General features: G+C 40.9%; 1 protein-coding gene across 1 annotated transcript in view; it reads right to left on the bottom strand.

The window, feature by feature from the left end:
• Positions 1-7,624: 7,624 nt before the first annotated feature.
• Positions 7,625-27,458, bottom strand: part of EXPH5 (exophilin 5) — a 92,021-nt gene continuing 72,187 nt past the window's right edge. Inside the window, exons 4-6 of the mRNA XM_026451982.1 lie at positions 27,279-27,327; positions 17,304-17,442; positions 7,625-13,589 (exon numbers count right to left, since the gene is read on the bottom strand). Of these exons, the coding sequence (XP_026307767.1) occupies positions 8,200-13,589; positions 17,304-17,442; positions 27,279-27,327 (5,578 nt within the window). The 3' untranslated portion in view covers positions 7,625-8,199. The remainder of the gene's footprint in view (positions 13,590-17,303; positions 17,443-27,278; positions 27,328-27,458) is intronic.

Genomic DNA, 27,458 nt, shown 5'->3' on the forward strand with positions numbered 1-27,458 from the left:
ACGCTCCGAGAAGTTTTTCATTCCCTTTCACATTCATCTCCATATTGAACTCCAATCTCAAACACATAGAATTACAGTCAGTGTGTGACTCTGGAAGGTCTAGATTCAATACACTTCTGTGAATTGCACTGGCCCCTGGAATCTTTACATTAATGTCACATAAAATTCACAGTTAATTATTGTCGACTCAGTTTATAACATTTCTACCTTTTCTGGTAACTCCTCTTTTTTTACTCCACAGTCTACCTGGTTAACAGTGGGGCTTTGTAACAGCATAACTTTAACTATGGCTACAGTTCATTGGCTCCTAGTTTGGAAACTGACTCATGCTGAACTAATCCCCTTTCCGTGAGAGTTTAAAATCAAGGTTAGGAGATTTTTAACATACTGACTGCTCTCCAACAGAAGCATTATAACCTTTGCTATTTTTTTCCCTCGTATTCTGAAAACAGAAGAGAAATACAGAAAACTCTCTGGGTTATGTGTAGTGCACTAGAGTCTGGTACAGTTCATGAGCAGCGTCTCTATTTCTGGTTTCTGAGGCATCCTTGCATCTTTATAATAAATTCCTCTTTAACTTTAGAAATTGTGTAATTTTCTTTCTTTAATTGTTATTTATTCATTTATTTTATTTTGACAGACTGTCGCTCTGTCACCCAGGCTGGAGTACAATGGTGCGATCTCGGCTCCTTGAACTTCTGTCTCCGAGGTTCAAACGATTCTCCTGCCTCAGCCTCCTGAGTAGCTGGGCCTACAGGTGCAAGCCACCAAGCCTGGTTAATTTTTGTGGAAATTGTCTAATTTTCAATGTCACTAATGAATAAAAAAACTTGCATAGGGTCAGACAAGATTAGATCCCATAAAATGCACAAAACTTTAATAATATCAACAATATTTATTCAACACACACTTTATATCATGACTTTATGTCGTGCATTATGCAAGGTGCTAGGGATGTAAACTCAGTCCCTGCCCTTCCGTGTATTACAGTCTATAGGGTACATTTTAGATGGTGAGACAATTGGTTTAAATATTAACTTCCATCCAGAACCAATTTCCTTCAAAACATTCCACCTTGAAACAATCAATTGTGCCCTGATTCTTAGGGTTGAATAAGAACATTGATTCTTCCACAGTCAACATATGGCCTGAAGGGAGGGGATGTCAGTTTCCAGAGCAAAGAAAAAGGATCTACTGGGCAATCATGTCAGTACCTACCACATCTCTCCAAAACATTTCTAGAATGGAATTGTAATTCCCAGACTGGAAAGATGACATAATCTACAAAGGATGATTGGGGAAAAGAACATGGGCCTAGAGGGAAACTTAGTGCTAGCATTTATATTATTAAAACACAACGTTTTGTAGAATTAAGTATGATCATCAATTTTTTTTTTTTTTTTTTTTGAGACAGTCTCACTCTGTCACCCAGGCTAGAGTGCAGTGGCACAACCTCAGCTCACTGCAACCTCCGCCTCCTGAGTTTAACACCTCCCGAGTTCAAGCAATTCTCCTGCCTCAGCCTCCCGAGTAGCTGGGCCTATAGGCGTGTGCCATGATGCCAGGTAATTTTTTATTTTTAGTAGAGATGGGTTTTCACCATGTTGGCTAGGCTGGTCTCGAACTCCTGACCTCAAGTGATCCACCTGCCTTGGGCTCCCAAAATGCTAGGATTACGGGCATGAGCCTCTGTGCCTGACCGATGATCACTTTTTTTAAGAAAGAAAAGTAATTTATTAAATACTCTCCTGTACAGAAATCCTTTAAAAACTTATGCTTAGTTTTCAATCTGTATACCCCCGATAAATCATTGCACTTAAGTACATGAATAATAACTATTCTCATTTATTTATATATTTCTATATATATTCATATATGTGTGTATATTTACAGTTTCTTCCCGAAGGAAAGAAACTTCTCTCTCTTTTCTCCTGTTCTTGAACGTCCTCTCCCCCAACACCTGTCTACAAAACAACCAACGTTAATAACCTAGTGTGTCCCTCCATGTGTACACATGCATATGCAGGTTTCTTGGTGAATGCTTTACAAACATGGAATTTTACTTTTCTCCCTCAACAGTACCTCATGGAAATTCTTCTAAGTCAACTTAGTGACATTGAAAATTAGACAGTTTCTAAAGCCAAAGAGGAATTTTCAATGGTTTTATAATATACATATGTAAGTGTTCTATGTCAGTCATTTCTCAATCAGGCATTAACTTTGTTTCCAGGTTTTGCCACAACAAACATTGTAGTAATAAAAATCCTACATGCAAGTCTATACATACTGGTGTTTTTATTTCTATAGGAGCAATTTCTGGACCAAATGAAGGTGGTGATTCAGGACATTGGCCCACTCGATGTCCCGATTCCGCATCTTCCTGGTCATAACAGAGACAGCAGCTCCCTTGGCAGGTCCAATTCTCTGGCATGGATTTTAGAATTGGTCCTGGAATTTCAGCTCAAAATCTATCTCCTTATCTCTATTAATGAGTTTGTGAGCAAAATTTACAATTTAATAGACCTTTTCCTTTTCTTTCTTGCTTTTTTTTTTTTTTTTTTTTTTGAGATGGAGTCTTACTCTGTCATCCAGGCTGGAGTGCAGTGGCGTGATCTCTGCTCACTGCAGCCTCTGCCTCCTGGTTTCAAGCCATTCTCCTACCTCAACTTCCCCAGTAGCTGAGATTACAGGTACCCACTACCACATCTGGTTAATTTTTGTATTTTTAGTAGAGATGGGGTTTCGCCGTGTTGGCCAGTCCCTGGTCTTGAACTCCTGACCTCGAGTGATCTGCCGGTGTTGGCCTCCAAAAGTGCTGGGATTACAGGCATGAGTCACTGCGCCCAGCCTCCCATAGATATTTTTCTATTTGAACGAGCTAGAGAGGATTCTATTGTCTATCACTAAAAGTCCTAGCTGATCCACTGTATTTTAACTTTTAATAAAGGACAGCAAAAATATTTTGAATAAAATGCTGTCCATAGTCAAGATGATGACACTCTCCTGTCCCTGATAGAAAACGGGTTTTGGGTTGCTTTTCCAGAAAAGGTAAAAGATTAGTACAAATTTATTAATTAATTTGCTTGAGAGGAATTCACATTGCATGACTTATATCAACTAGAGAGACCTGCTTATCTTTCGTCAGTGCTACTGGACAGTGGATGACCCAACTCCATGTAGCTCCCTCTTCCTGAGACAGAGTCTTGTTCTGTTGCCTAGGCTGGAGTGCAGCCATGCGATCTTGGCTCACTGCAACCTCCGCCATACAGGTTCAAGTGATTCTCCTGCCTCAGCCTCCCAGTAGCTGGGATTACAGGTGCATGCCACATGCCCGGCTAATTTTTGTACTTTAATAGAGGCGGGGTTTCACCATGTTGGCCAGGCTAGGCTGGTCTCAAACTCCTGAGCTCAGGTGATTTACCCGCCTCGGTCTCCCAAAGTGCTGGGATTACAGGTGTGAGCCATAACACCCGGCCCCTCTTCCTTTATAAATGTGAGAATCTCCAGAAAGAAATGTCAGACTTTCTTCATTCCTCTCCTATTATGCAACAAGGCACATTGATTTCCTGCTGTTGGTTGTTACTTTTTGGGTACAAATAAGAAAGAAGAAAGCCACTGTTTTTTTAAAACCACCTATATGGCAGATCTCATTCAATAGCCATAAGACAGACTGGTTTGAAAACTTATGCCTCCCTCAAGCCCCCCACCTTTTATATTTTTCCTGAAACTTTCACACTTAAAAATAATCATTTGGGCCAGGTGCAGTGGCTCATGCCTGTAGTCCCAGCACTTTGGGAGACCAAGGTGGGTGGATCACAAGGTCAGGAGTTCGAGACCAGCCTGACCAACATGGTGAAACCCCATCTCTACTAAAAATACAAAAATTAGCTGGGAATGGTGGTGCGTGTCTGTAATCTCAGCTACTCAGGAGGTTTAGGCAGGAGAATTGCTTGAACTCGGGAGGAGGAGGTTGCAGTGAGCCAAGATCAGGCCACTGCACTGCAGCCTGGGTGACAGAGTGAGACTCCATCTCAAAAAAAAAAAAAAAAATTAATAATCATTTGAGGATGTGAATAAAAACCAAATCACATAGTGCATCTGTTTAAATCATTTATTTCAATACAGGCATTGTTTTAAATTTGTACCTTGTCTTGTAACACATTTCATACCCAGAGAACAGGTCTGAGAACAAGTACATAATAGGATTATTTGACAAAGTTTTAACAAAAGTGCTTACAGCTTATTTGTTTCAGATATACAGAATCACCAGTCACAAAGAGCCACTAAGTGGCAATACATTCACAAACTTGCCTGGGAAGTAAAATATTTTACATATTTACACTGTACATTTAAATGGGATATTCTGAAGCATTATTATTATCAATAAACTCTTAGCAAGAAGTTCTCTTAAACCCTCTGGTACTTAACAAAGAATATTAATTTTATGGAGCTATGAGTTTTCCAGTTTGATTCCCATCTTTGCCATAACCTAAGTGGATTTTTACCCCCTCCGGTACACATATTTACCTCCTACACAGAGTAGCTGTTATTAGCTTATCACCAACCAAACCTTTGTTAGTAGCAGTTGGAATTTTGTTGGCATCAATGTATTTACAATGTAAGAGTAAATTATTTAGAGGGGAGTCTCTAAAAATTAAAATAACCTCATTAAACCCTATTTTAAATGGACTTTACAGTATAAAATCTATGGTTATAGAAATCTAGTATATAAACAAGTTTATAATTTATAAGGTACTTATTAGGATTGATTCCCCCATGATTTACTCCATTTACATGAATGTTTCTTTTAATAATGATTATATCTTTCAAAAAAAAGTTATGAATATAAAAATGACTATTATAAGTTACCATAGCTATACCAAAAATGAATATTAAAATGCAGCGACTTATATGTTAAAATACATAGAAATTTGCTATACTTCTTTAACGAAGTGCTTTATAAAAGCATAAAATTATAAAAAGGTGCTATTTTCATGAATTTTGTGTTTTTCTGATACTTGAGCCAGACCAACATGCAAATGTTACAAATAGTGCAACTGAACACTGGCCATCAATTACCTTTGAATTTAAATAGTAGATTCCAGTGCAGTCTGGGCCGCAAAGCAGTTTCACCCTTACCTAACTTACCTAACTCTTAATATAGCCTAAACTCACTGAAAAATAAGCTAACTTCATTTCACCTTTTGTAGCATACACGTAGACTCAGAGTATATACTGAAATATAATTTGAAAGCTGATCATTAAAAAAATCAAGAAACTCAATATTAAAATATTAACTCTGAGTATCTTAAAATTGCATAGAAAATGTAGGTCATGGTTTATAAACGTTTTATTTACATAATCAGATAAATAGGCTGGGCAAGGTGGCTCATGCCTGTAATCCCAGCAGCTTGGGAGGCTGAGTAGGGCAGATCACCTGAGGTGAGGAGTTCGAAACCAGCCTGGCCAACATAGCGAAACCCTGTCTCTACTAAAAATGCAAAAATTAGCCAGGCGCGATGGTGGGCGCCTGTAATCCCAGCTACTCAGGAGGCTGAGGCAGGAGAATCACTTGAACCCAGGAGGTGGAGGTTGCAGTGAGCCGAGATCGTACCATTGCACCCCAGCGTGGGTGACAGAATGAGACTCCGTCTCAAAGAAAATAATAATAATAATAATCAGATAAATAGAAAAAGAGGAAAGGCAGAATTTACAAACATACATGAAACAGGAAATAAAGTGTTATTTATTCTTTACCACACAAATTTGCATTGAAAAGTTCACAATATTTGATTTTTGAACTTTTTGAGCTCAAGATTGTTCAGACCTTGAAGTTTAAAATAGTTGACAGATTTAGGGAATAGCTTTCATGTTAGTTACCTCATGTTCCTTAGCTTTGAGTTGCATGGGAACCATGTAAACTAACCCAGGCATTTTGTGTCTAGGTAAGGGAATGGTTAGTAGGATAATAATAATATAGCTCTTTCTTAAATCTCTATCAGTTCCAGATCTCTATACACTTCACAAACACCTATCATTATTCTTAGTTTATAATGAAGAAACAGACTAGGTATAAAAGATGGAAAATTAGATTAGGTCATGAAGCAAATATAAACCAAACAAGATAAAATCCATTCATGTTGACTATCATAGTATTGAGATCCAGGAATGCATGCTCTCTGTAGTTAAAGCAGATTATCTTCACTGCCATCTATTGGTCTTTATCCTGAATTAGAAGAGAAATCCCCCAAGGTTCTGCATGGCAACTAAAGAGTTAGGAAAGTCAAAATATCAGTGGGTATCATAAGTGGTTTACTCTAGATAAATTATTGAGAGAATCATAGTGACAGGCCCTTAGGAGCTCTGCCTTAGAATTTCCCAAGGGTTTGGTAAATGATCCTGCAGTGAAGACTGAATTCCAGGGTAACAGATCTGACTTGATGGCATTTTAGGGACTTGGCCAAGGTTCCCACTTGATATTTGGGACTAAAATGTCCCACCTGAAAAGAAGTGGTCTACCTTGCAATTAAAGAAAATGTGGGCCAGGCACAGGGGCTCATGGCCATAATCCCAGCACTCTGGGAGGCCGAGGTGGGCAGATCACCTGAGGTCAGGATTTGAGACCAGCCTGGCCAACACGGTGAAACTCCATCTCTACTAAAAATACTAAAAAAAAAAAAAAAAAAAAAAAAAAAATTAGCCAGGTGTGGTGGCAGGTGCCTGTAGTCCCAGATACTCAGGAGGCTGAAGCAGGATAATTGCTTGAACTTGGGAGGAGGAGGTTGCAGTGAGCTGAGATCATACCATTGCACTCTAGCCTGAGCAACAAGAACAAGACTCCATCTCAAAAAATAAACAAACAAACAAAAAAACCAAACCTGGGCATGGTGGTTCACACCTGTAATCCTAGCACTTTGGGAGGCTGAGGCAGGCAGATTGCCTGAGCTCAGGAGTTTGAGACCAGCCTGGGCAACACGGTGAAACCCTGTCTCTACTAAAATACAAAAATATTAGCTGGGCGTGGTGGCATGCACCTGGGTGCGCCTGTGATCCCAGCTACCCAGGAGGCTGAGGCAGGGGAATCACTTGAACCCAGGAGGCGGAGGTTGCAGTGCGCCGAGATCATGCTACTGCACTCCAGCCTGGGTGACAGAGCAAGTCTCCATCTCCAAAAAACAAAAACAAAACAAAACAAAACAACAAGAGCAACAACAAAAGAAAATGTGAAAATGGTTAGTTCTGAGGAAATGGGAAAAGCCAGTTGCTGAGAGAGCTGGAGTAAAGACAAGTCGGTCCCATGAAGGGATGCCTATTTCCTCTCTCTGCTCCTCAGCTATGTTCTCTTCAGAAGCAGAAATTCTGTGACCAGGCAACTCTCTGTATGGCCAGGTTGCCTGGCCTAAGTCCTTGGCTTGACCAAAAGCCCTTAATAATCCAGCCAGTGCCCCACAGTTTCAGAAGAATTTCTAGGAGTGCTAACCTTCTATTAGCTTACTAGGGTAGGGATTCAGGTCTTCATCTATAACCTCAACATGTGCTTTTACCATGTGCCTCCCAGGCTCCACTACAGATATAACAGGATGTACTTAGAAAATTCCTTTATCCTTTTTTTCTTTCCTTTTTGCAGTTTCTCAAGTTAAAAAAAAAAATTCCTTTATCTTTGTTTGAAAGAGAAGATCATCACCTTAAACTTCCTAAATGTTCATGAGTCAAACAGGATGATAATATTTACCCCATTGTTATCATCCCTACCTTTTACTTAATGTCATGAGTACAGGGTGTGGACCGGAAGAAGCCATACAGAGTTTCACAGTTGTGTGGGGTAATTAGTAAGTTTTGTGTGTGTGCCTGGGATATTAGGGTTGTAAATCACAATTAAAGATGAAAAATGTTAGGAGAGAAATAAAGTAGAAAGCCCAAATCAGACAGTGAATTAGGGATTAAGTGGGAGTGGTGGAAAGGCAGGCTAAGAACATTTACAGAGAGAGAAAATAGAGACTCTCTCAAAACAAGAATTCATTGTTCTAACATTCAGGAAGTGTCTATATAGGGTGTGGAGGAAAAAAAGGAGATGTGAGACATTTCAGAGCAGACACGGCCCAGACTAGATCTTTTATCCTCCCATGCACATGCACACATACACCTCAGTTCCATTATAAGCTTTTGGTGAAAAAGGTAAAGCATTTTATTGAAAAAGCCTCACAGTTCTGACTCTTTGTCATTTTCATCCAGATAGTATTCATCATCTGTGGTTGTGTCTGTGTCACAATCTGAGTCCACTGGGTCATCCTCATAGATATTAAGCGGTTCACTTGGAGATAAGCCATCTTCTGGCATCTGACTACGGGGAGAATTTGAGCTTAACAACTCTGAGGGATTGGGAGGGTTCCTCAAATCATCTTTTAGGAAGCCAGGGTTCTTAAGAAAACTTGGTTTCCATAATCTTCCTTGTGTAAGTGACCTCTTTACATTTTCTAAGAAAGCTAATTGTTGTTCTTTCCCAAAGATCCCATAGTCGATAGGTCTGTATATAGATGTTGCAGACCTGGGACCTGTTTTTGTACCGCTGCGATAAGCCCAACTTTCATTTCCATCGTAGGAGGGGAGTTCAGAAAAAGATCTGAATCTTCGACTGTACCCATTGTTGACAGAGAATTCATTCCCAAGGGTCAGTCGACTCAGGGCATTGTCAATAGAAGTGCTTTCAGAAAAATGGCGCTCTCTGACTTTTGGAGGATGACTTTTTCGTAGTAGATCGCCATGCACATTAATGCTTTTTAAACTCTTTGAACGATAGAGGTGTGGCTCAGGTTCCCACTCCAGCGATGAAGCACTCCTTTGTTGCCGCAGAAAACTGGCCAGTGGGATGCTTACTCTAGATTTCTGTGCAGGCTCCAGTGGAAAAGGAGGGCTCAGCCTCCTCTGATCGTCAGAGAATTCTGCTTCCCTGAGGCTGGTAAATGTGATGGGGGATGGGGCTCCTGATTCTCTTTCTAAATTCTCAGCTACTGTGACATCTTTAGAACTCTCAAGCTTTGATGGTGATTCTGAGACATTTTTAAATTCGTTCTGATGTCGTTGTGAAATGCTGTTAGACTTCTGGTTGTTGACGTGTGTAGAAGGTTCTCTGCTGGGTAGTACAGTAATGGGGAGAGGGTTCTCGGATTTCTTCACATGCTTTCCATCCTCACTCAACCTGCTTTCGCCTATGGACTCTGCAGATTTTGGAGTAGGCTCAGGGAACAGTGGGTTGCACTCCACTGTGACAAGAGATAAATGGTCAAAGCCAGATCTGCCTCCACTTTGGGGGAAGATAGTAGCTACATGTCTTCTGGGGCTTACATCTTTAGCTGGGAATTTTCTGTTTGCTTTAGACATGACTGCCAATCTGTGTTTAACTGAAGATCTATTTTCCCCCTTTACTAGGTCATCAGAATTGGTTTTATTTTTATTGTTTCCTTCAGGAAGTGAAGGTTGATCCCAAGCTGATTTCTGCATTTCATCTTCAGCCTTCCTGCTCTCTGTCATATTTGCCTCCTGACTTCTTTGAGGTAATTCTCTGGGTTCAGACTGCAGACTCTCTAAGTTTGGTTCATCTGACTGAGTCTCTTCACCAAGCTGTAGTTTATGCAATGCTGGAGTAAGAGCAAAGACTTGACTCTCTGAGTGAGAAAGTGTTTTATTAGTCATTTTTTGGCAGTTGGTTCCGATGTCCCCTCTGCCTTCCCTAGGCTGTGATCCACTGGAGCTCTCACCTACAGTTGTGGATGTGTGATCTTTCTGAGGACACTTCCCACTTCCAGTAAAAGGAATGGCTCTGCCACTCCCTGTACACTCCCAAGAATTTCTTCTGGCTTGGGAATTTCCAATATTAACTTCTGAAAGAGCTGGAAGACTAGAGGGACCACTGTTACTTGAATTAATGGATTGTTGACAATTTTCAGATTTTTCTTCAGAAACATTTTTTCTCTGAAGCATCAACAAAGTATGCAGGGTTTCACTTTGCAGTTTTTTACCTCTTTCTTTCTTGTTTTCTGAATCACCTAGAGGTGTTTTAGCTAAATTATCTGAAAAAATTTCTCTAGCTTTAGATTCCTCTTCAGGAAGAGAAACAGCTGCTTCAACAGAAGCCATTTCCTGTAATGTAGCCACTAGGGGCCCCCTATTTGATAATCGGAAGGCAGTCATATTTTCAGTGGTCAGCATCTGATCAGAGTTGACCGACATCTTTAGATTTTCACATGAAGGTGTTCCTGACTGCTCTCGTGTAAAATAATTCTGTTCATCTTTTTCTAAAGCATTAGGAAATGTTTCAGTCTCCACTTGAGGTGATTCTGTAAGTGAATTAGTATTTTGTGTATACTGTTGAAGGAGGTTACAGAATTTTTTGCTGGGTTTCCTCGGTAGAGTATAATATATTGAGACCACCTCCAGACATTTTACATTATCTTCATCACCTGAAACAGAAAACGTACTAGTTGTCTTAACTTTATGTAATGTTTTCCCTCGTTCTTTTCCTGACAAGTCTGAACAAAAAGGTAAAGGGTCTTCATTTGAAAGGGCAAGTACACTTCTCCTGGAGGCAGCCATTTTACCTTCTTTCTCAGTGCATTCTTGGAAGTTTTCCTTTCGGTGGTGTCTTTTGGTTAAAGAACAATCTCTAACAGATGAGTCACTTTCCACAGGGCTAATGATTCTCTCCCAAGCCCTTGGTGTTAGCTCAGAAGCATCCCTGCCTGAGGTCAATGGCTTTTTTCTTTCTTCTCTTCCAGTTGAGGCATGTGGCTCCCCTGAGGGACACGACATAGCCCTGTTAATGAGGAATGGAAGGGGTCCTTTTCTAACGGAAGTAGATCCACTGTTTTTTACATTTGTCATTCCCTCTGTGGCTTCAGGTGCTTCCAGGGCTGAGTCTGAAATGACTTTGGAACATTCATTCACTGACTCAGGAGAACTGGGACTAAATTTGTTTAATGTATAGTTCCGCATTGCATCTTCCACATTATTTTTGATTTGGAAGGGAGGTGGCCCATTCCTCAATGAAGCAGCCATTATTTTACTCCCTGACTGCCTGCCATGTATGAGAAAACTGCTTGATTTTCTTGGCAAGGTACAATAAATTGTGTCAAGCTCAGAAACTTTGGAATTGCTTTGATTTGCTTCAATCAGGCTCCTGTGATCACTGGTGGGTACTGATATACTTTCTGTTTTGTTTAACTTTTCAATACAGGATATACGATGCCTTATTTTTCCCTTTCCTCTTTCATTCCTAAAAGGAGAGTGTGAATGGCATTTGACATCAACCACTTCATCGTGTGTAGGCACATGACTATCATTTCTCTCTTGGTTTTCCGAGTGGCTTAAAATAAACTGATTCTTTTGGTTCTTCCCAGCATTGTCTTTTTCTTCTCTTTCTCCTAGCGATGGATCTTTGTCTGAAGAACTTCTCCTGGAGAACACTGTAGTAGATGGAACCACAGGAGCATCAAGGGAAGAATTATTTGATGGTGAGGAATCTGGTAGTGCAGCTGATGACAGATCTAAAGAATCACACGAGGTCTTGTGGCCAGCAGTCAACTTGCCACAGTTGGTAGAATGAATTGTGGCACATTGTTCTCCCTCAGTATCTAAAATAACAGGCTTTTCTGGAGCTTGTGCATTTTGAATATCAGTTGGTGCAGAGCTCCAGTGGTTATTTGTAATAATGCTTGAAATATCTTCATTACTTACAGTTAATTCCTGGTGACAACCTTGGTCTGTCCTGGGGAAAGATGGTGGTGTTCTGTGTTCCTGAATGAAAGGAAGGGAAGCCATTGAGCCAAGTTTTCTGTTCTCAGTAAACCTCTTATCTTGTTTAATGTCATTGGATTTATCTTTGTGCGGTGTATACATTTTGGAGGTATCTTTCCTGGAAAAGACTCTGGGTGACTTTTTTGAACTTACTGTGGTAGATGCACTGAAACCAAACCTGTTGCTCTTGGCTGAGTCCTGGGAGAAAGGATTTTGAAAATCAGGTAAAGAGTTTGAGATCCCTCTCTGTGAAACAGGTTGGGGTACTTCACCTGCCTTGTTTGTCTGGTCCATCTTGCTTAGCTGTTTGTCTTCTTCTGAAATAGATTCATTTAAGTCTTTCTCATTATTCACTTCTGTGACCAAGATATTGGGCTGGCTTTTGGCAAGAGGCAGAGAGTCAATTGAATTGCTGTTGGTCACAGTGACTTCTGTATGGCTTCTCATTGGATGAGAGGCAGGCTTATTAGGAATAATTTTCTGCAAAGTGACTGTGGGATTCTGCAAGTTGGGACTCTGAGGATGCCTTCTGTCATCAGAAGTCTGGGGAAAGGAAGTTTTGAATGAGGATGCTAGAGTCTGAGCAATTCCAGATGAGGAAGCTTCTTTGTTTATATGTACTTCAACAGGAGAACTGTCCTGTTGGCTTACCAACTCACCAGATTTGACGTGATAGCTTGAACCAGTCATGGAGCAAACATTTGGTGTGCCAAAATGAGGAGTCAACTTGGTCTCATTACCATGTGATACCACCATGCTCTCCAGTGTGGATGTCTGAAAATCAAACTGCCAGGGATGTGGCTCTTCTTGGACTCTGGAAACATCTGTTCCATAACCAGAAGAAAATGATTCCCAGTGTTCAGAAGAAACACTATGGCCATGAATGGCTGATGCACTATTTGCTTCCATGGAAATCATTTCAAAGTCTCTGTCAGAAGAACTGAATGACTTCCTGCTTTGATGAAAATCAGACCAGAAAGAATGTCCTTTCTGTTGGCTCCAAAAAGGACTTTGTCCAAATCTCCTCTGTTCTCTGCTTTGTCCAAAGGTATTGCTGAAGAAAGACCTGGCAAATGGGTTGCTTTGATGGTAGAATGGCATATTCTCTGAGTTCTCAAAAGTGTCAGGACTCATTGCATTCTCCACGGGAACATTTAAACTAACACGTTGGTAAACATTCTGTGAATGGTAAGATTCATATCTCCTATTCTCCTGAAAACCCCTGGGATACACATAATTGTCAGCAGGGTCCATTTCCATTGGTGATGGTGCCCTCAGGTTCTCCCTATCTCTAGAGGAATCCGATCTGTTCCATATGATAGATGATAAAGGAGTTCTCTTTGGACTCTGCTGGTGCCTTGGTGGTATAAACCCACTCTTGTTCTGAGTTGTGGCTGGAAAATGCAAGCTTCTTGCTGTGAAATGCCCTGTGGCTGGTAAGGCCGACCGTTGTCTGCTGTCAAAACACAGCGAAGTACTTCCAAAAGTATTTTTTTGCACATAATCTTCTTTAAAGACTCTGGGCTCCCTTGTCCTGTACATATCATAAATTGTCCTTGTCCTAGGAGAAAAGGTTTTAAAACCTTCCCTAGGAGTTCCTGGTCTTAGGATGTCATAGACAGACATATTGGAAGTTTCATTATAGTGTTTTTTGTGCCTTTCTGTGATATTACCATGTCTGCTACCACTGGAATAAAAGTGACTGAACTGTGTCCTTGATCCATAGTTGAGGGGTGTTCTGGTATTCACTGAGCTTGCAGACTGTTCCTGAGCCAATTTGCTATCCAAGTCATCTAAAACTGAAAAGAGAATGTGAATCAACTTTTTTGTATATGTTTTTACCGTTTAATAATAATTTGAGTTATTGAAGGCTCCTTTTCAAGAAACATAATCGTTTATAATTTTATTTTTTATCATATTATCATAAATGTTATAACATTAATTTTGATTATATTTTTAAGATAGTCTGACTTTTACAAGACTATAGTGAAAATTTATTTCCTGCTTTTTCTTTTTTTTTTTTTTTTTTTTAGACGGAGTCTCGCTCTGTAGCCCAGGCTGGAGTGCAGTGGCGCGATCTCGGCTCACTGCAAGCTCCACCTCCCAGGTTCACACCATTCTCCTGCCTCAGCCTCCTGAGTCACTGGGACTACAAGCGCCGGCTACCGCGCCCGGCTAATTTTTTTTTTTTTTTTTGTATTTTTAGTAGAAAGGGGGTTTCACAGTGTTAGCCAGGATGGAATTTCCTGCTTTTTCAAATCACTTTTTTCCAAAGTAAACCTTCCATAACACCCTAAGGAAATAGAACTATATTCTTCTAACAATGAATTTTAATCGTGGTTTTTTTTAGTGCATCTAAAGCGTACTGAGTTTTTCTAAGATATGGGCTAGTAATAAAAGGGAACTAATAATGCAGACATTGAATAACTAGACAATTGTTAGTGTTGTTAAGCCTTGTCTTTTCGTTTCTTTCATGTCACTAGGTTGCTACAATATTTCCAGCTGTGATACCTCCTGGGATCATAATAGAAATGAGCCTCTGCAAGTAGCATATGATTTCTAGGTTGTACTGTTACGAAAACAGTATTACCACCAAAAGCTTAGCACCTAATTTATGAACATACTTAGGTGGATGGGGGATTTGAGCAATATATTTAATTAAAAGTGCCAGATAATATTATTAAATGATATGCCAATGGTAGATTTTTTTTTTTCTGGAAAAATTAATACCCATTAACACTCCTATAAAACAGCACTTTCTGTGTGTCAGGCAGTCCTAAACACTTAATATATTAATTCATTAAATCCTTACACCACCTTAGAAGGTTGGTCCTACTACCATTATTATTCTATAATGAGGAAACTGAAGCAAGAAGAGATTAAGCAAATTCCTAAGATCACACAGCGCTGGGATTTGAACCCAGACCGTCTGTTTCCTGAGTCCATGCATTCAACCACTGTGCAATGCAACCTCTGTGTCCATGCATATGACCACTGTGCAATGCAACCTCTGTGCCATAAAACCTCACTTTTCAGCCGGGCACAGTGGCTGACGCCTGTAATTCCAGAGGCCGAGGCGGGTGGATCACGAGGTCAGGAGATCGAGACCATCCTGGCTAACATGGTGAAACCCCATCTCTACTAAAAATACAAAAAATTAGCCGGGCGTGGTGGCGGGCACCTGTAGTTCCAGCTACTCAGGAGGCTGAGAATTCTCCTGCTGAGGCAGGAGAATGGTGTGAACCTGGGAGGCAGAGCTTGCAGTGAGCCGAGATGGTGCCACTGAACTCTAGCCTGGGCGACAGAGCGAGACTCTGTCTCAAAAAAAAAAAAAAAAAAAACCAGAAAAAAAATCCTCACTTTTCATATTTTGCTCTTTATGAACCATACAGATGATTTTACTATGAGATGAGCTCATAATTTTACAAAGATGTGAAGCTGCTGTTGTCAAATAATGATTACTTTTCTCTCAGGAGCAAAGTCGGGGGTGATGTCAAAGTCAGTGCCCAGTGGCCTCCTTATGATAACTGAAGACCTAGACCAAGCCCAGACCCAGGGCTCTTGCTCCCTAGGACCACAGCCTCTGTGATCTCAGACAAGCCTGTGTTACCTTTTGGTGACACAGTTGGCTTTTCTTTGAATTGTACTAATTTAATTGTACTTGACATGTTTTCCTCAATAAAAACCCATTAGACTTTGAACAGAATCATAATCTTTTGAGGTTTGTAGACTCTCTAAGACCCAGTCTATAATAGATATAGTTTACTATATTCATGTTCAATAAATACGCAGAAATTACAAATTTTATTTCGACTGTATAATGACAGAAAATGTAAGTGTCTGAGAACACATAGGTGAAATGTACACACAACATGCCAATTATGTTAGGGCAGATGCTAAAGGGATTTTAAAAAATCTGTTCTGGATTTTTCCCTATCCTATTTTATTTGCAAGTTGGTGTTATTAAGTTTGTACAACCAACAGAAAAACTGATCTTGAGCATTAAGGATATGTAATTAAGGAATTCTTTAGGGAATGATCTGTCAATGTTTTAGTGAAAAATATTTATTTATTCCTAGGACCTGAAGTAATTTGTTCCCTATAGCCACAATAAAATAAGCAACGCTGAGGTATAAGGTGGGGCAAAAAACAAAACAAAACAAAGCAAAGCAAAACAAAACAAAACTGCATAATGAATAAAAATCTATCTTTAAAACAAATTATAATGAAAATCTCTTTGATATCCATTCTCCCTTTCAAGCTGTTTATGTTTTTCTTTCCCTTTAAAGTCTTGGCTGACTACAAGAGCAGAATGTATTTACAACAGAAAAGTATAACAATATAGATAAATCGCCAGGAATTCTACTTAAAGGTAACCACTCTTAACATTCCCACGACAGGATTTTAAATTAAAGCCACTTAGAATCCCAGATTAACAATGCTGTTTACTCACCACTCCTGACATCACTGACATCAGAACAATTCCCGTTCTGCTTCTCTACATTATTTTCAGAAAGGCCACATTATTATTACTTTTTTCATTATTTTTTCATTCCATAAACAGTAGCTCTCCTCTTCCAACAAAACCTTCTTTTGGAACAAAGATTTTCCTCTGTTCTCTGCCAGAAAGCATCTTACTGAAGAAAGCCCCTATGTTGACTGTCCAGCTGACTGTCTCTTCCTGACTGCTGTACCACACGATAGGGGCCAGGCGATGGTATTGCCTTTGCAAACTAAATGTAGTTCCTCAAGGTGAAGCTGGTGGCGACTTCAGAGTTAACTTTTCAAATGGCCGGGCTTATACAGAATAACCTTTGTAAAAGTGAACTATGACATATAGTGATAAGATACAGGTGCATTTGGAATGCCACTGCTTTTGGAACCTGTTTCAGTTTTTATCATCATAAAAGGTTAATTGTCTAATGAATTAGATTTTATCACAGTGCATTTTGGTCCTAATCTGGAACAATAAAAGTCTATTAAACAGCAAACTTCGTAGATATATTTCCTAAAGATGTATTTCCTTTTTACCTGAGGTTAATTTTTTTTTTTTTTCCAAGATGGAGTCTTGCTCTCTCATCCAGGCTGGAATGCAGTGGCACGATCTCGGCTCACTGCAACTTCTGCCTCCCAGGTTCAAGCAATTCTCCTGCCTCAGCCTCCCGAGTAGCTGAGATTACAGGTGCGTACCACCATGCCTAGCTAATTTTTGTATTAATTTCAGTAGAGATGGGGTCTCGAACTCCTGACCCCTGAGGTTAAATATTAAACATTACTACTCCATATATTTATCAGTCCTTGATTTGAGAATATTTGCTTAGATTATATTTAATCATAAGTTCTTAATACTTGTGTTAATAACATGTCAGCATCCTCTTCAAATAAGCTAAACATGAGGACGTAAAAATTAAAGTACAGCGTTTGATAAGTTTTGAGTAGTTTAATACAAACTAGTTATTGTTTACTTCCTTTAGTACCAGTAGTTGTAAAGGCAATTTAATGCATTAACTTACCTTGGAAAAACTCATTCTCCAGCAGTGAAGCGTCCCACGGTGGAGGCATGCCACTCTCCTCCCTCATGACTGCTGGCTTTGGGACAAATGCACTGTCAACTAGTTGATTTTCCAGAGGTGAACTGTATATTTTTGCCTGCTAATTTTAAAGTAGAGAACACAATATTATTTCTGAGCCTTCACCAGTCAAAATACTCACATGCTCCCACAAAACTGTCCCAAGCTTAAAAATATTAGTCTAAGGACTACAAATCCATTTTTCTAATATTTATTTCTCAATTTACAATGTGTTGTTTTTGCCATTTGTAACTGACCTGCAACTTCTCTATACCTACATTAATTCTTTCAATGATGAGACTTCAGGCAAGGTACTGAGCCTCTCTCTGCCAAAGTTTCCTACAAACTTACACGGCACTGTCAGAGGTGTTTGAATCAGGGCAACTCCATTTCGAATAGGGGCTGGGTAAAATAAGGTTGAGACCCACTGGGCTGCATTCCCAGCCAGTTAAGGCATTCTAAGTCACAGGATGAGATTGGAGGTCGGCACAAGGTACAGGTCATAAAGATCTTGTTGATAAAACAGGTTGCACCAAAGAAGCCGGCTAAAACCCACCAAATACCAAGATGGTGACAAGAGTGACCTCTCCTGTTGTCCTCACTGCTATACTCCCACCAGCGCCATGACAGTTTCAAATGCCATGGCAACATCAGGAAGTTACCCTATATGGGCTAAAAAGGGGAGGCATGAATAAGCCACCCCTTGTTTAGCATAATATCATCAAGAAATAATCATAAAAATGGGCAACCAGCAGCCCTCGGGGCTGCTCTGTCTATGAAATAGCCATTCTTTTATTCCTTTACTGTCTTAATAAACTTGCTTTCACTTTACAGACTCGCCCTGAATTCTTTCTTGTGCGAGATCCAAGAACCCTCTCTTGGGGATCTGGATCCAGACCTTTTTCTGGTAACATCTTCCTGGCGACCACGGAAGGAACAATACTAAGGAAACCTTCCAACCAAAGGCTAACTTTGGGTAAGTGGTGGGGTGCGGTAATAGCATTACACAGATCTTAGTGGGGGTTCCTTGCAGAAAGGAAAGAAATTGACCCCTCTTGAGTTTGGAGTGCTGTCTCCATGGCTCCAATGGCTGGATTTTGGAATTCCTAACGATGTACGTATTTTTTCAAGACTCTGTTAGCTAGAACTCTTAGTGGACCTTAAGATTTGTGAAGTTGGCTGCGTGCAGTGGCTCATGCCTGTAATCCCAGCACTTTGAGAGGCCAAGGTGGGCAGATCACTCAAGGCCAGGAGTTCAAAACCAGCCTGGCCAACATGGTGAAACCCCTGTCTCTACTAAAAATACAAAAATTAGCTGGATGTGGTGGCGAGTGCCTGTAATCCCAGCTACTCCGGAAGCTGGGCCAGGAGAATCACTTGAACTTGGAAGGCAGAAGTTGTAGTGAGCTAAAATCACGCCACTGCACACCAGCCTGGGCAACAGAGCAAGACTCTATCTCAAAACAAACAAACAAAGAAAACCCACAAGAAAACAAAAATACAAAAATTAGCTGGACATGGTGGCAGATGCCTGTAATCCCAGCTACCTGGGAGGCTGAGGCAGGAGAATCGCTTGAACCAGGCAGGTAGAGGTTGTAGTGAGCTAAGATGACACCCACTGCACTCCAGGCTGGGAGATAGAGGGAGACTCTGTCTCAAAAAAATATATGAAATAAAATAAAATAAATAAAAAATAAAAATAAAAATAAATTGTGAACCTGAGGATTTAGGGGGAAAAATGTGTTTCCATTAGAGGTCATCTAGAATAGGGGTCCCTGACCCCTGGGCCCAGACTGGCACTGATCTGTGGCCTGTTAGGAATCAGGCCGCACAGTGTTGGGTAAGGGGCAAGTATTATCTCCTGAGCTCCACTTCCAGTCAGCTTAGCCCTGGGATTAGGCCTTAGATTCTCACAGGAGGGCGAACCCTGCTGTGAACTGCGCATGCGAAGGATGTAGGTTGTGCTCTCCTTATGAGAATCTAATGCCTGATGATCAGAAGTGGAAGTTTCATTCCCAAACCATCCACCAGCCCCTTCCGTGGAAAAGTTGTTTTCCATGAAGTGGGTCACTGGTGCCAAAAAGATTGTGGACTGCTGATCTAGAATGGTAGAATCCCTCAGACGGCCATAAGGAGCTGATTTGGTAGTTCTGAAACAAAGGCACTCAAGAGTATGACTGTATAAATAATAAATGGCTTTAAAAAAAACCTATTGCTAGTTTTCAATGAAAGGATTTAGGAGAATGATATAGAACTAAATTTGTTTTCCTTTATTATTATTATTATTATTATTATTATTTATTTTATTTTTTTTTTTTGAGGTGGAGTCTCGCTCTGTCGCCCAGGTTGGAGTGCAGTGGTGCGATCTCGGCTCACTGCAACCTCCACCTCCCTGGTTCAAGCAATTCCCCTGCCTCAGCCTTCCAAGTAGCTGGATTACAGGTGCATGCCACCACACCTGGCTAATTTTTTTGTATTTTTAGTAGAGATGGGGTTTCACCATATTGGCCAGACTGGTCTTGAACTCCTGACCTCAGGCAGTCCTCCTGCCTCAGCCCTGCAAAGTGCTGGGATTACAGGCGTAAGCCACTTCGCCCAGCTATTATTATTTTTACTAACAAATGTTCATCTTAATTTCATAAAATCTAATCACTGCCCTACTTTCAAGCTTTTGTCTTCATAACCTTGCGAACATTATCCACTCCCAAGCCTTCACTTTCTTGTGCCAAAACTCCATTTGCATTTCTTTTGTCAAACTGGCTCTGTCACTCATTACTGCACTTTAACTCATCCTACACTCACCCACTTCCCTTTACAGTCTTTATTTTCAGCTCACTCTGCTACCCAGTCCTTGCCTCTTGAATCCCTCTCCCCCACCTCAAAATTTCCCTTTCTATTTGACCTTCACCACTACATTTCATCTCATCTTTCAAGCCTAAGACCACACGCCGACCCTTTCCAAAGCTCCAACTTCTTAATTTCTCCATAACAGGTCTGTCCGATTCCACGGCGCCGGTTCTCTTAACCCCTATGTTCCTCACGACCTTGTATCTTCACTCCTGCTTGTTTTCTTTCTCAAGGTCTAGGTCGGTTATTTCCTACAGAAACCTGCCCAAATTTCATTGACCTATGGTTTTCAGTTCTATGAGCAAGCCACGGTTGACTACTCACAAAGGAGATTTATTAATAAGAAAGGAGTGCTCCCATGATAACTTATTGGTCATTGAATATGATTTAGCATACTAACATAAACAAATGTTAAAAGCAAAACACAATTATAATGGGATACTGATTGGAGGTAATAAAACCTCAAACTAATCATTTGAGAAATCAGATCGGTTAAAGTTAATTCTTTTTACCCTACATCAAATTGTTCCCTTTTGTCTGTCCAACTCAGAGGTTACCCTACATCAATAATTGTTGTTAGTGACAATAACAATTTGTTACAGATCTTATAAATCCATTCTTCTCAAATCTTCAATTTTGGTAGCTGGTGCAAAGTAGATATATCTGACTAAGAGAACAGCAGGCATTCTTGACCATTTAACACCCAAACAATCTTTTCTCTGTGTATGTAGACCAGTACATTCCTTGTGGCCCCCAGGATCACATGCCTTTGTAATGATAATTTACAGTGAAATGAAAAGTACATGAACTGAGGGGTCATGTGAAGAGATGACCCTCTCTAGACTGGGAAGAATTACTACCTTCTAGAGACCCTGAGTGTAATTTCCTCTGGTTTTATTTCGCCCAGACCCTCTACTTCAAGACCTACCCTACTCAAACAACATGTTCAGGATGCTTTCAACACACAGAGATGTAAATTATACAGCTAACAAGAGAAAATACTGAGGTTTCATTTACACTCAACTGTAACTCTGCAAGGGTGATGTTAGTGATTTAAAAAGAAAAAAAGGAACTGTTAGTCAATAGTAGGTATCAGACATAAAGATTGAAAACTATCACTACCCTATAGACTCCTAATTTTTATTTAAGCTATGTGTGAGATATTATTATTGTTGTTAGCAGCAGCAACTAAACATTGGTTATTCTAGGCAATGCGTTAAGGGCTTTATGTGAGTTACTTCAGTTCATTTAGTTTTAACTACCCTGTGGAGTTGGTATTCTTATTATCCCTACTTTGAGAAAACAGGTTTCAAGAGGTCAGGTCATTTGCCTTTGGTCACACTGGTGGGGGGAGGAGGTTCATTTCCAGTCTGTCAGATTCCAGAGCCAATGCTGAAATATCTCATTCTACTCATGATCAAGTTTTGCAGCTCTTGGCTTATTAGTGCATTACATCCCTGTAGCAGGCATTCTCGCATTCTCTGAAGCCAAACACAGACCATAGAGCTGCTGGGAGGCTCCTGAAGTTTCTTATGACCTAGAAGAGAAGTAAATCTCTCCAGGGTCCAGAGCAGACACTGACTGATCCTCCTCAGGGCTCAGTTTTGGACTCAGAAGCCCCCTCAAAATAATGCTCCATGCTTTGGAGTTGTCATAAAAGGTGAAGCCTATTTCCCATCCCTGGCCTAGAGGACGAGGAGGTTCAAACACCTCTTTGTAGCACAACTGTGTCAAAATCCTTTCCAATTTTTTTTTTTTTTTTTTTTTAGACAGGGACTTGCTCCATCACCCAGGGTGGAGTGCAGTGGTGCAATCACAGCTCACTGTAACCCCGAACTCCCTACTCAAGCAATCCTCCCACTTCAGCCTCTTGAGTAGCTGGGGCTACAGACGTGTGCCACCACGCCTGACTAATTTTTTAATTTTTTTGTAGAAATGGGGTTGCTGTGTTGCCCAGGCTGGTCTCAAATTCCTGGGCTCAAGCAACCCACTCTCACCTTGGCATCCTAAAGTGCTGGGATTACAGGCATGAGCCACCAAGCCCAGCCTCCAACTTTCTTGTATTTGAACAAAATTACTCATTTATTTTTAATATACTTAAAACTGTCCTCTCTCACTGAACCCTTATAACAAATTTATGAATTAACTAGGAATTATCGTTCCCATTTTTTCAGATGAGGAAACTGTATCTCATGTAAGTGCCTTACTGAAGTTACATTAATAATCTATATGGTGGCACTGGCTACTCATACTCATATAATCTGATCCCAAGCCCTCTTCTTTCCATTATGTTTGGTTTTTTTTTTTTGTTTTTTTTTTTTACTGTTATTTCACTAATGTACATATCTTCAGTTAGATGGTAAACTCTCTGAAGAAAGGAACCTTGTCTGAGACATTCCATGCCTTTCATTGTATATGGCATGATACTTTGCACATAGTTATGAACTGATTTATGATATACCAAGGTAGAAAACTAACTATATAAGGCTGGGTGTGGTGGCTCACGCCTGTAATCTCAGCATTTTGGGAGGCCAAGGCGGGCAGATCGCTTGAGCTCCAGAGTTCAAGACCATCCTGGGCAACATGGTGAAACCCTGTCTCTACCAAAAAATACAAAAACTTAGCAGTCTTGATGGCACATGTCTATGGTCTCAGCTACTTGGGAGGCTGAGGTGGGAGGATCGCTTAAGCCCTGGGGGCAGATGTTGCAGCAAGCTAAGATTGTGCCACTGCACTCCAGCCTGGGTGACAGAGTGAGACTCCATTTCAAAAAATAAAGAAAACTAATTATATAAGATTACTAGTATATATTATTACAGAAATTGAGACACCGAAGATTTGTAATATTAGGATTCAGAAAAGCATGTTGGAGGCAGGACAGCATAGTGGTTAAGCACATGAGCTCTACATAGGTTCCAATCCTGGCTCTGCCCATTAATATTTATACGACTTTGGGCAAGTTATCTAATCTCTTTGTACCTTGGAAAATAACAGCAACAGTAACAATACCCATTGCATAAGGTTGCTGTAAGAATTAGGTGAATTAATATTAATAGCTGTGATGCATTTAGAATGATGTCTAGCACTTTATAATCCTTACTGTTGCTGCTACTATTCTTTTGTGGTTACAGAGAATTTCCTGGAGGACTCTTGTTGATGCTGGCAGCCAAATGAGGTAGAGAAGTATCCCACAGGATGAGAGGCCAGTTGCAAAATGCTGGCTTTCAGGATCTCAGTTACATGGTACATAAAATAGGCTGAACAAAATGAGGCCTTTTACACAACTCCAATTCACTCTACTGATATTGTCTGCCATTCTGACCTGACTAGACAAACAAACCTCTGTCATAAAGTAGACTTAGAGTACCTGAGAACGTCCTAGGGCAGCCAAACCTGTAGAACAGCTGTCAGAGCTGAAGCCTAAACTCACTGATATTATCAAATGCCTTGGTAAAATCAACAAATTAATTTTTCAAGGTGTTCCTGAATTTGTTCTGTGTCTGTTTTCCAGCACAGGTCATATCCACCGATGTAGCTGCAGCTTAAAACCACTCATTCATTTCTTCTTTCAATTACTGAGTGCTCAGTTTGTGCCAGGCAGTGGGGATACATAGGCTGATATGGTTTGGCTGTGTCACCAACCAAATCTCATCTTGAATTGTAGTTCCTATAATTCCCACGTGTTGTGGGAGGGACCCAGGGGGAGATGACTGAATCACAGGGGCGGTTTCCCCCATACTGTTCTCGTGGTAGTGAATAAGTCTGACGAGATCTGATGGTTTTATAAGGGGCTTCCCCTTTAGCTTGGCTCTCATTCTGTCTTGTCTGCCACCATGTAAGATGTGACTTTCACCTTCCGCCATGACTGTGAGGCCTCCCCAGCCACATGGGACTGTGAGTCCATTATGCCCCTTTTTCTTTAAATTACCCAGTCTCGGATATCTCTTTATCAACAGCATGAAAACAAACTAATACACAGGCCCTGCCTGAGGAACTCACACCAATCTGGACAAAGAGCCCGGTGTAAGAAGTGCCACATTGGAGGTATGTTCCTAAGGGTACAGAGCTGGCAATATCGCTGGGCAGTAGCCAGAGTTTGTTCAGGGATAAGGAGTAGTCAAGTGGCCCAGATGTACTCCCAAACATCCTGCAGAACACAGGAGTCCAAAATGTCAGTGGTGCTGAGGTTGAGAGAAACCCTGGGCTAGATGATCTCTAAGTGTTTCTCTAGCTCTAAAATTTCTATGTTTTCTGAAATTTCTGTGTTTCTTTTGCTTCTTTTAAGCTTATGTAAATGTTTAAGTAGCAGCTTCCTTCTTTTTTAAGTGGAAGATCATCTAATAATATAATACAACTTCCCATGAAATGGTGGAATCTGCTTGTAACACTCCTGCCAGGCTGCCAACCAAGTGATGAGATGCTCATCACCTCACATCTTGGGGAGAATCGCTATGGCATCAGTGGTCAATTTCCGGCTCTCTGTGGGGTTGAGGGGCTAGAACTTCCTTGAGTAAGTAAGAGAAATCTACATGTCATGCAGAAGCCTTATTTTAGATAGTACTTAAAAAATTTTGAGATAGTACTGTTATTATTTTTTCCTTTCATTATTTTCTCCCTTCCTTCCTTCCTTCCTTCCTTCCTTCCTTCCTTCCTTCCTTCCTTCCTTTCTTTCTTTCTTTCTTTCTTTCTTTCTTTCTTTTCTTTCTTTCTTTCTTTCTTTCTTTCTTTCTTTCTTTCTTTCTTTCTTTCTTTCTTTCTTTCTTTCTTTCTTTCTTTCTTTCTTTCTTTCTTTCTTTCACAGGGTCTCTCTCTGTTGCCCAGGCTGTACTACAGTGATGCAATCATAGCTCACTGCAGGGTCTCTCTCTGTTGCCCAGGCTGTAGTACAGTGATGCAATCATAGCTCACTGCAGCCTCCAACTCCTGGGCTCAAGTGATCCTTCCACCTCAGCTTCCTGATTAGCTGGTACTACAAGTGTGCACCACCACACCTAGCTAATTAAAAACTTTTTTTTTTTTTGGTAGAGACAGGGTCTCACTATGTTGCCCAAGCTGATCTCAAACTCCTGGCCTCAAGCAATCCTCCCACCCTGGCCTCCCAAAGTGTTGGGATTATAGGCATGAGCCACTCTTCCCAGCCTCTCTCTTCCTTTTCATAATAGCTATTCATGGGAGCAACAATCACTGGGTTCCATTTCACTTATTTGCCTAGCTCTTGCCTTTTAGATTGACATGCTCCAAGCAGTGAAATGGTTACGTGCAAGTGGGAATCAGGACTGTCAAAGTAAGATGTCTATTAATCCCTAGACTGGATTTTCAAATCACCAAAACTTCAAATTAGCTCCACTTCTTCCAGGCATTTGCCTTTCTTTTTACATGCCTTTTCTGCTTCAGACCCCATGGCTCTCAAATGGCAGAGGATGGTCAATCTGAATACTTGCCCTAGGAGAACCAAGAGTACAGAAGCATCCTGTACAGAAGCATCCTGGAGCAGGGCTCTGTCCTCTCAGAGAGCAAAGCTGGATGGGGAGGTCACGCCACTTCAGTCCACTGCTCAGTTGAAGCAGAGACTCTGCAGGTGGCGAGCAACTAGGGTCCATGTGCAAACAGGGCATCAGAGCTGAGGAGCTGCTGGCATTACTGACTTCCCGCTGTGGAGTTCCAGAAACCCAGGCTTTCTAATCCTGAGTCTATCACCAGGGTGACCTCGAGTGTGATCTTTAACTCTTTAAACCTCAATTTCTTCATCTTTAAATGGGGGAGAATAATAGTACCTATTTTATAGAGTTTCTCTGGGGATTAAATGAAATGATCTATGTCAAGTGCCTAGAGGACAGCAAGTTCTACATTAGAGTGTAGCAATTTTTAATGCTGGTGTCATGGTTAGGGCTGAGGCATATGCAGGAGAAAAATAGGGATCCGTGTTATCCAGAAAGAAGGAGTGTAAAGAACCTCTGTTTCCAGATGGGCACGGTGACTCACGTCTGTAATCCTAGCACTTTGGGAGGTTGAGGCAGGAGGATCACTTGAGGCCAGGAGTTCAAGACCAGCCTGGCCAATATGGTGAAACCCTGTCTCTACTGAAAATATAGCTGGGCGTGGTGGTGCGGGCCTGTAATCCCAGCTAATTGGGAGGCTAAGGCAGGGGAATTGCTTGAACCCTGGAGGTAGAGGTTACAGGTACCACTGCACTCCAGCCTGGGTGACAGAGTAAGAAACTGTCTCAAAAAAAAAAAAAAAACAAAACAAAAAAAACCCCTCTATTTAATGCACTCCTCCTTACCAGAATTTTACCTCATGCTTTTTGCAAAGAGAGAGGGAGACAGAGAGAGCAGAAAGAGAGACAGGGAGAAAGAAAAAGGGAGGTCCCAGTACTAAGGCTTTGATCCACTAACAAATATACTTGCTTTCCTCCTGCACGCTTTCAAAACCTTCCTAAAGGTGCCTTCCAAAACTCTCCATTTCTTTTAGCTCCAAACCATACGAGTTACACAGGAAGACACAGGCATGTGTAGACCAAAAGTTATGACCATGAAAAAGCAGAAACAGAACTCTTAAGCTTCTTTATCTTGTCAGCATCTGAACATGGTGACAAATTTAAATTTTAGCCTTTAAGGAAGCATCTCGCTGGGTCAACTCTCATGCAAACTTGTTCCTGCATCTCACCTATGAGTGGTTTCCTCTTTGAGTACAAATCATAACCACACTCAGAAAGGGTCTGGTCCAGACACATCCTGGCTGGCAAACGTGGCTGTGGCTCCTCTTCTGGCCGCTTCCTCTGCCCAGCCCCTCAGGGCTGTACAAGAGCAACACGTGGTAAAATATCAGAGATGCCACTGATGGCGTGAGTGGAAACATGATAGCCTTACTCCTTCCTGGCGGAGAATTCCAGTACCAAAGTCAACTGGAAGCCAATATAATTTGGAAAATTTGAACTCTTGAGGAGAAATCCAAGCTTCTAAAATAAATTTAAAACTGAGCCGAGGGGAATACTACTTAAATAGGTAGCCACCCTGGGATGACATAAATTCTGAATTTCTTAGAGTAACCTGTAGTTATCTGGTTACTTACCACAGCAGCTCCCCTCACAGGCACGGGAGGTCCTGCGTGGCCGTCGCATCTGTGAAAATAATTTGAAATGATTTCTTTGAAGAAGAGCCTAACTTTTACCAGGAGGAAAAATCAACAGCACATTTGCCATTAGATTTTGATATCTTGAGAAGATCTATTTCTAATTCACCATAGCAAGAT

Source organism: Piliocolobus tephrosceles, chromosome 13 (assembly GCF_002776525.5).
Source record: "Piliocolobus tephrosceles isolate RC106 chromosome 13, ASM277652v3, whole genome shotgun sequence".
Taxonomy (NCBI): domain Eukaryota; kingdom Metazoa; phylum Chordata; class Mammalia; order Primates; family Cercopithecidae; genus Piliocolobus; species Piliocolobus tephrosceles.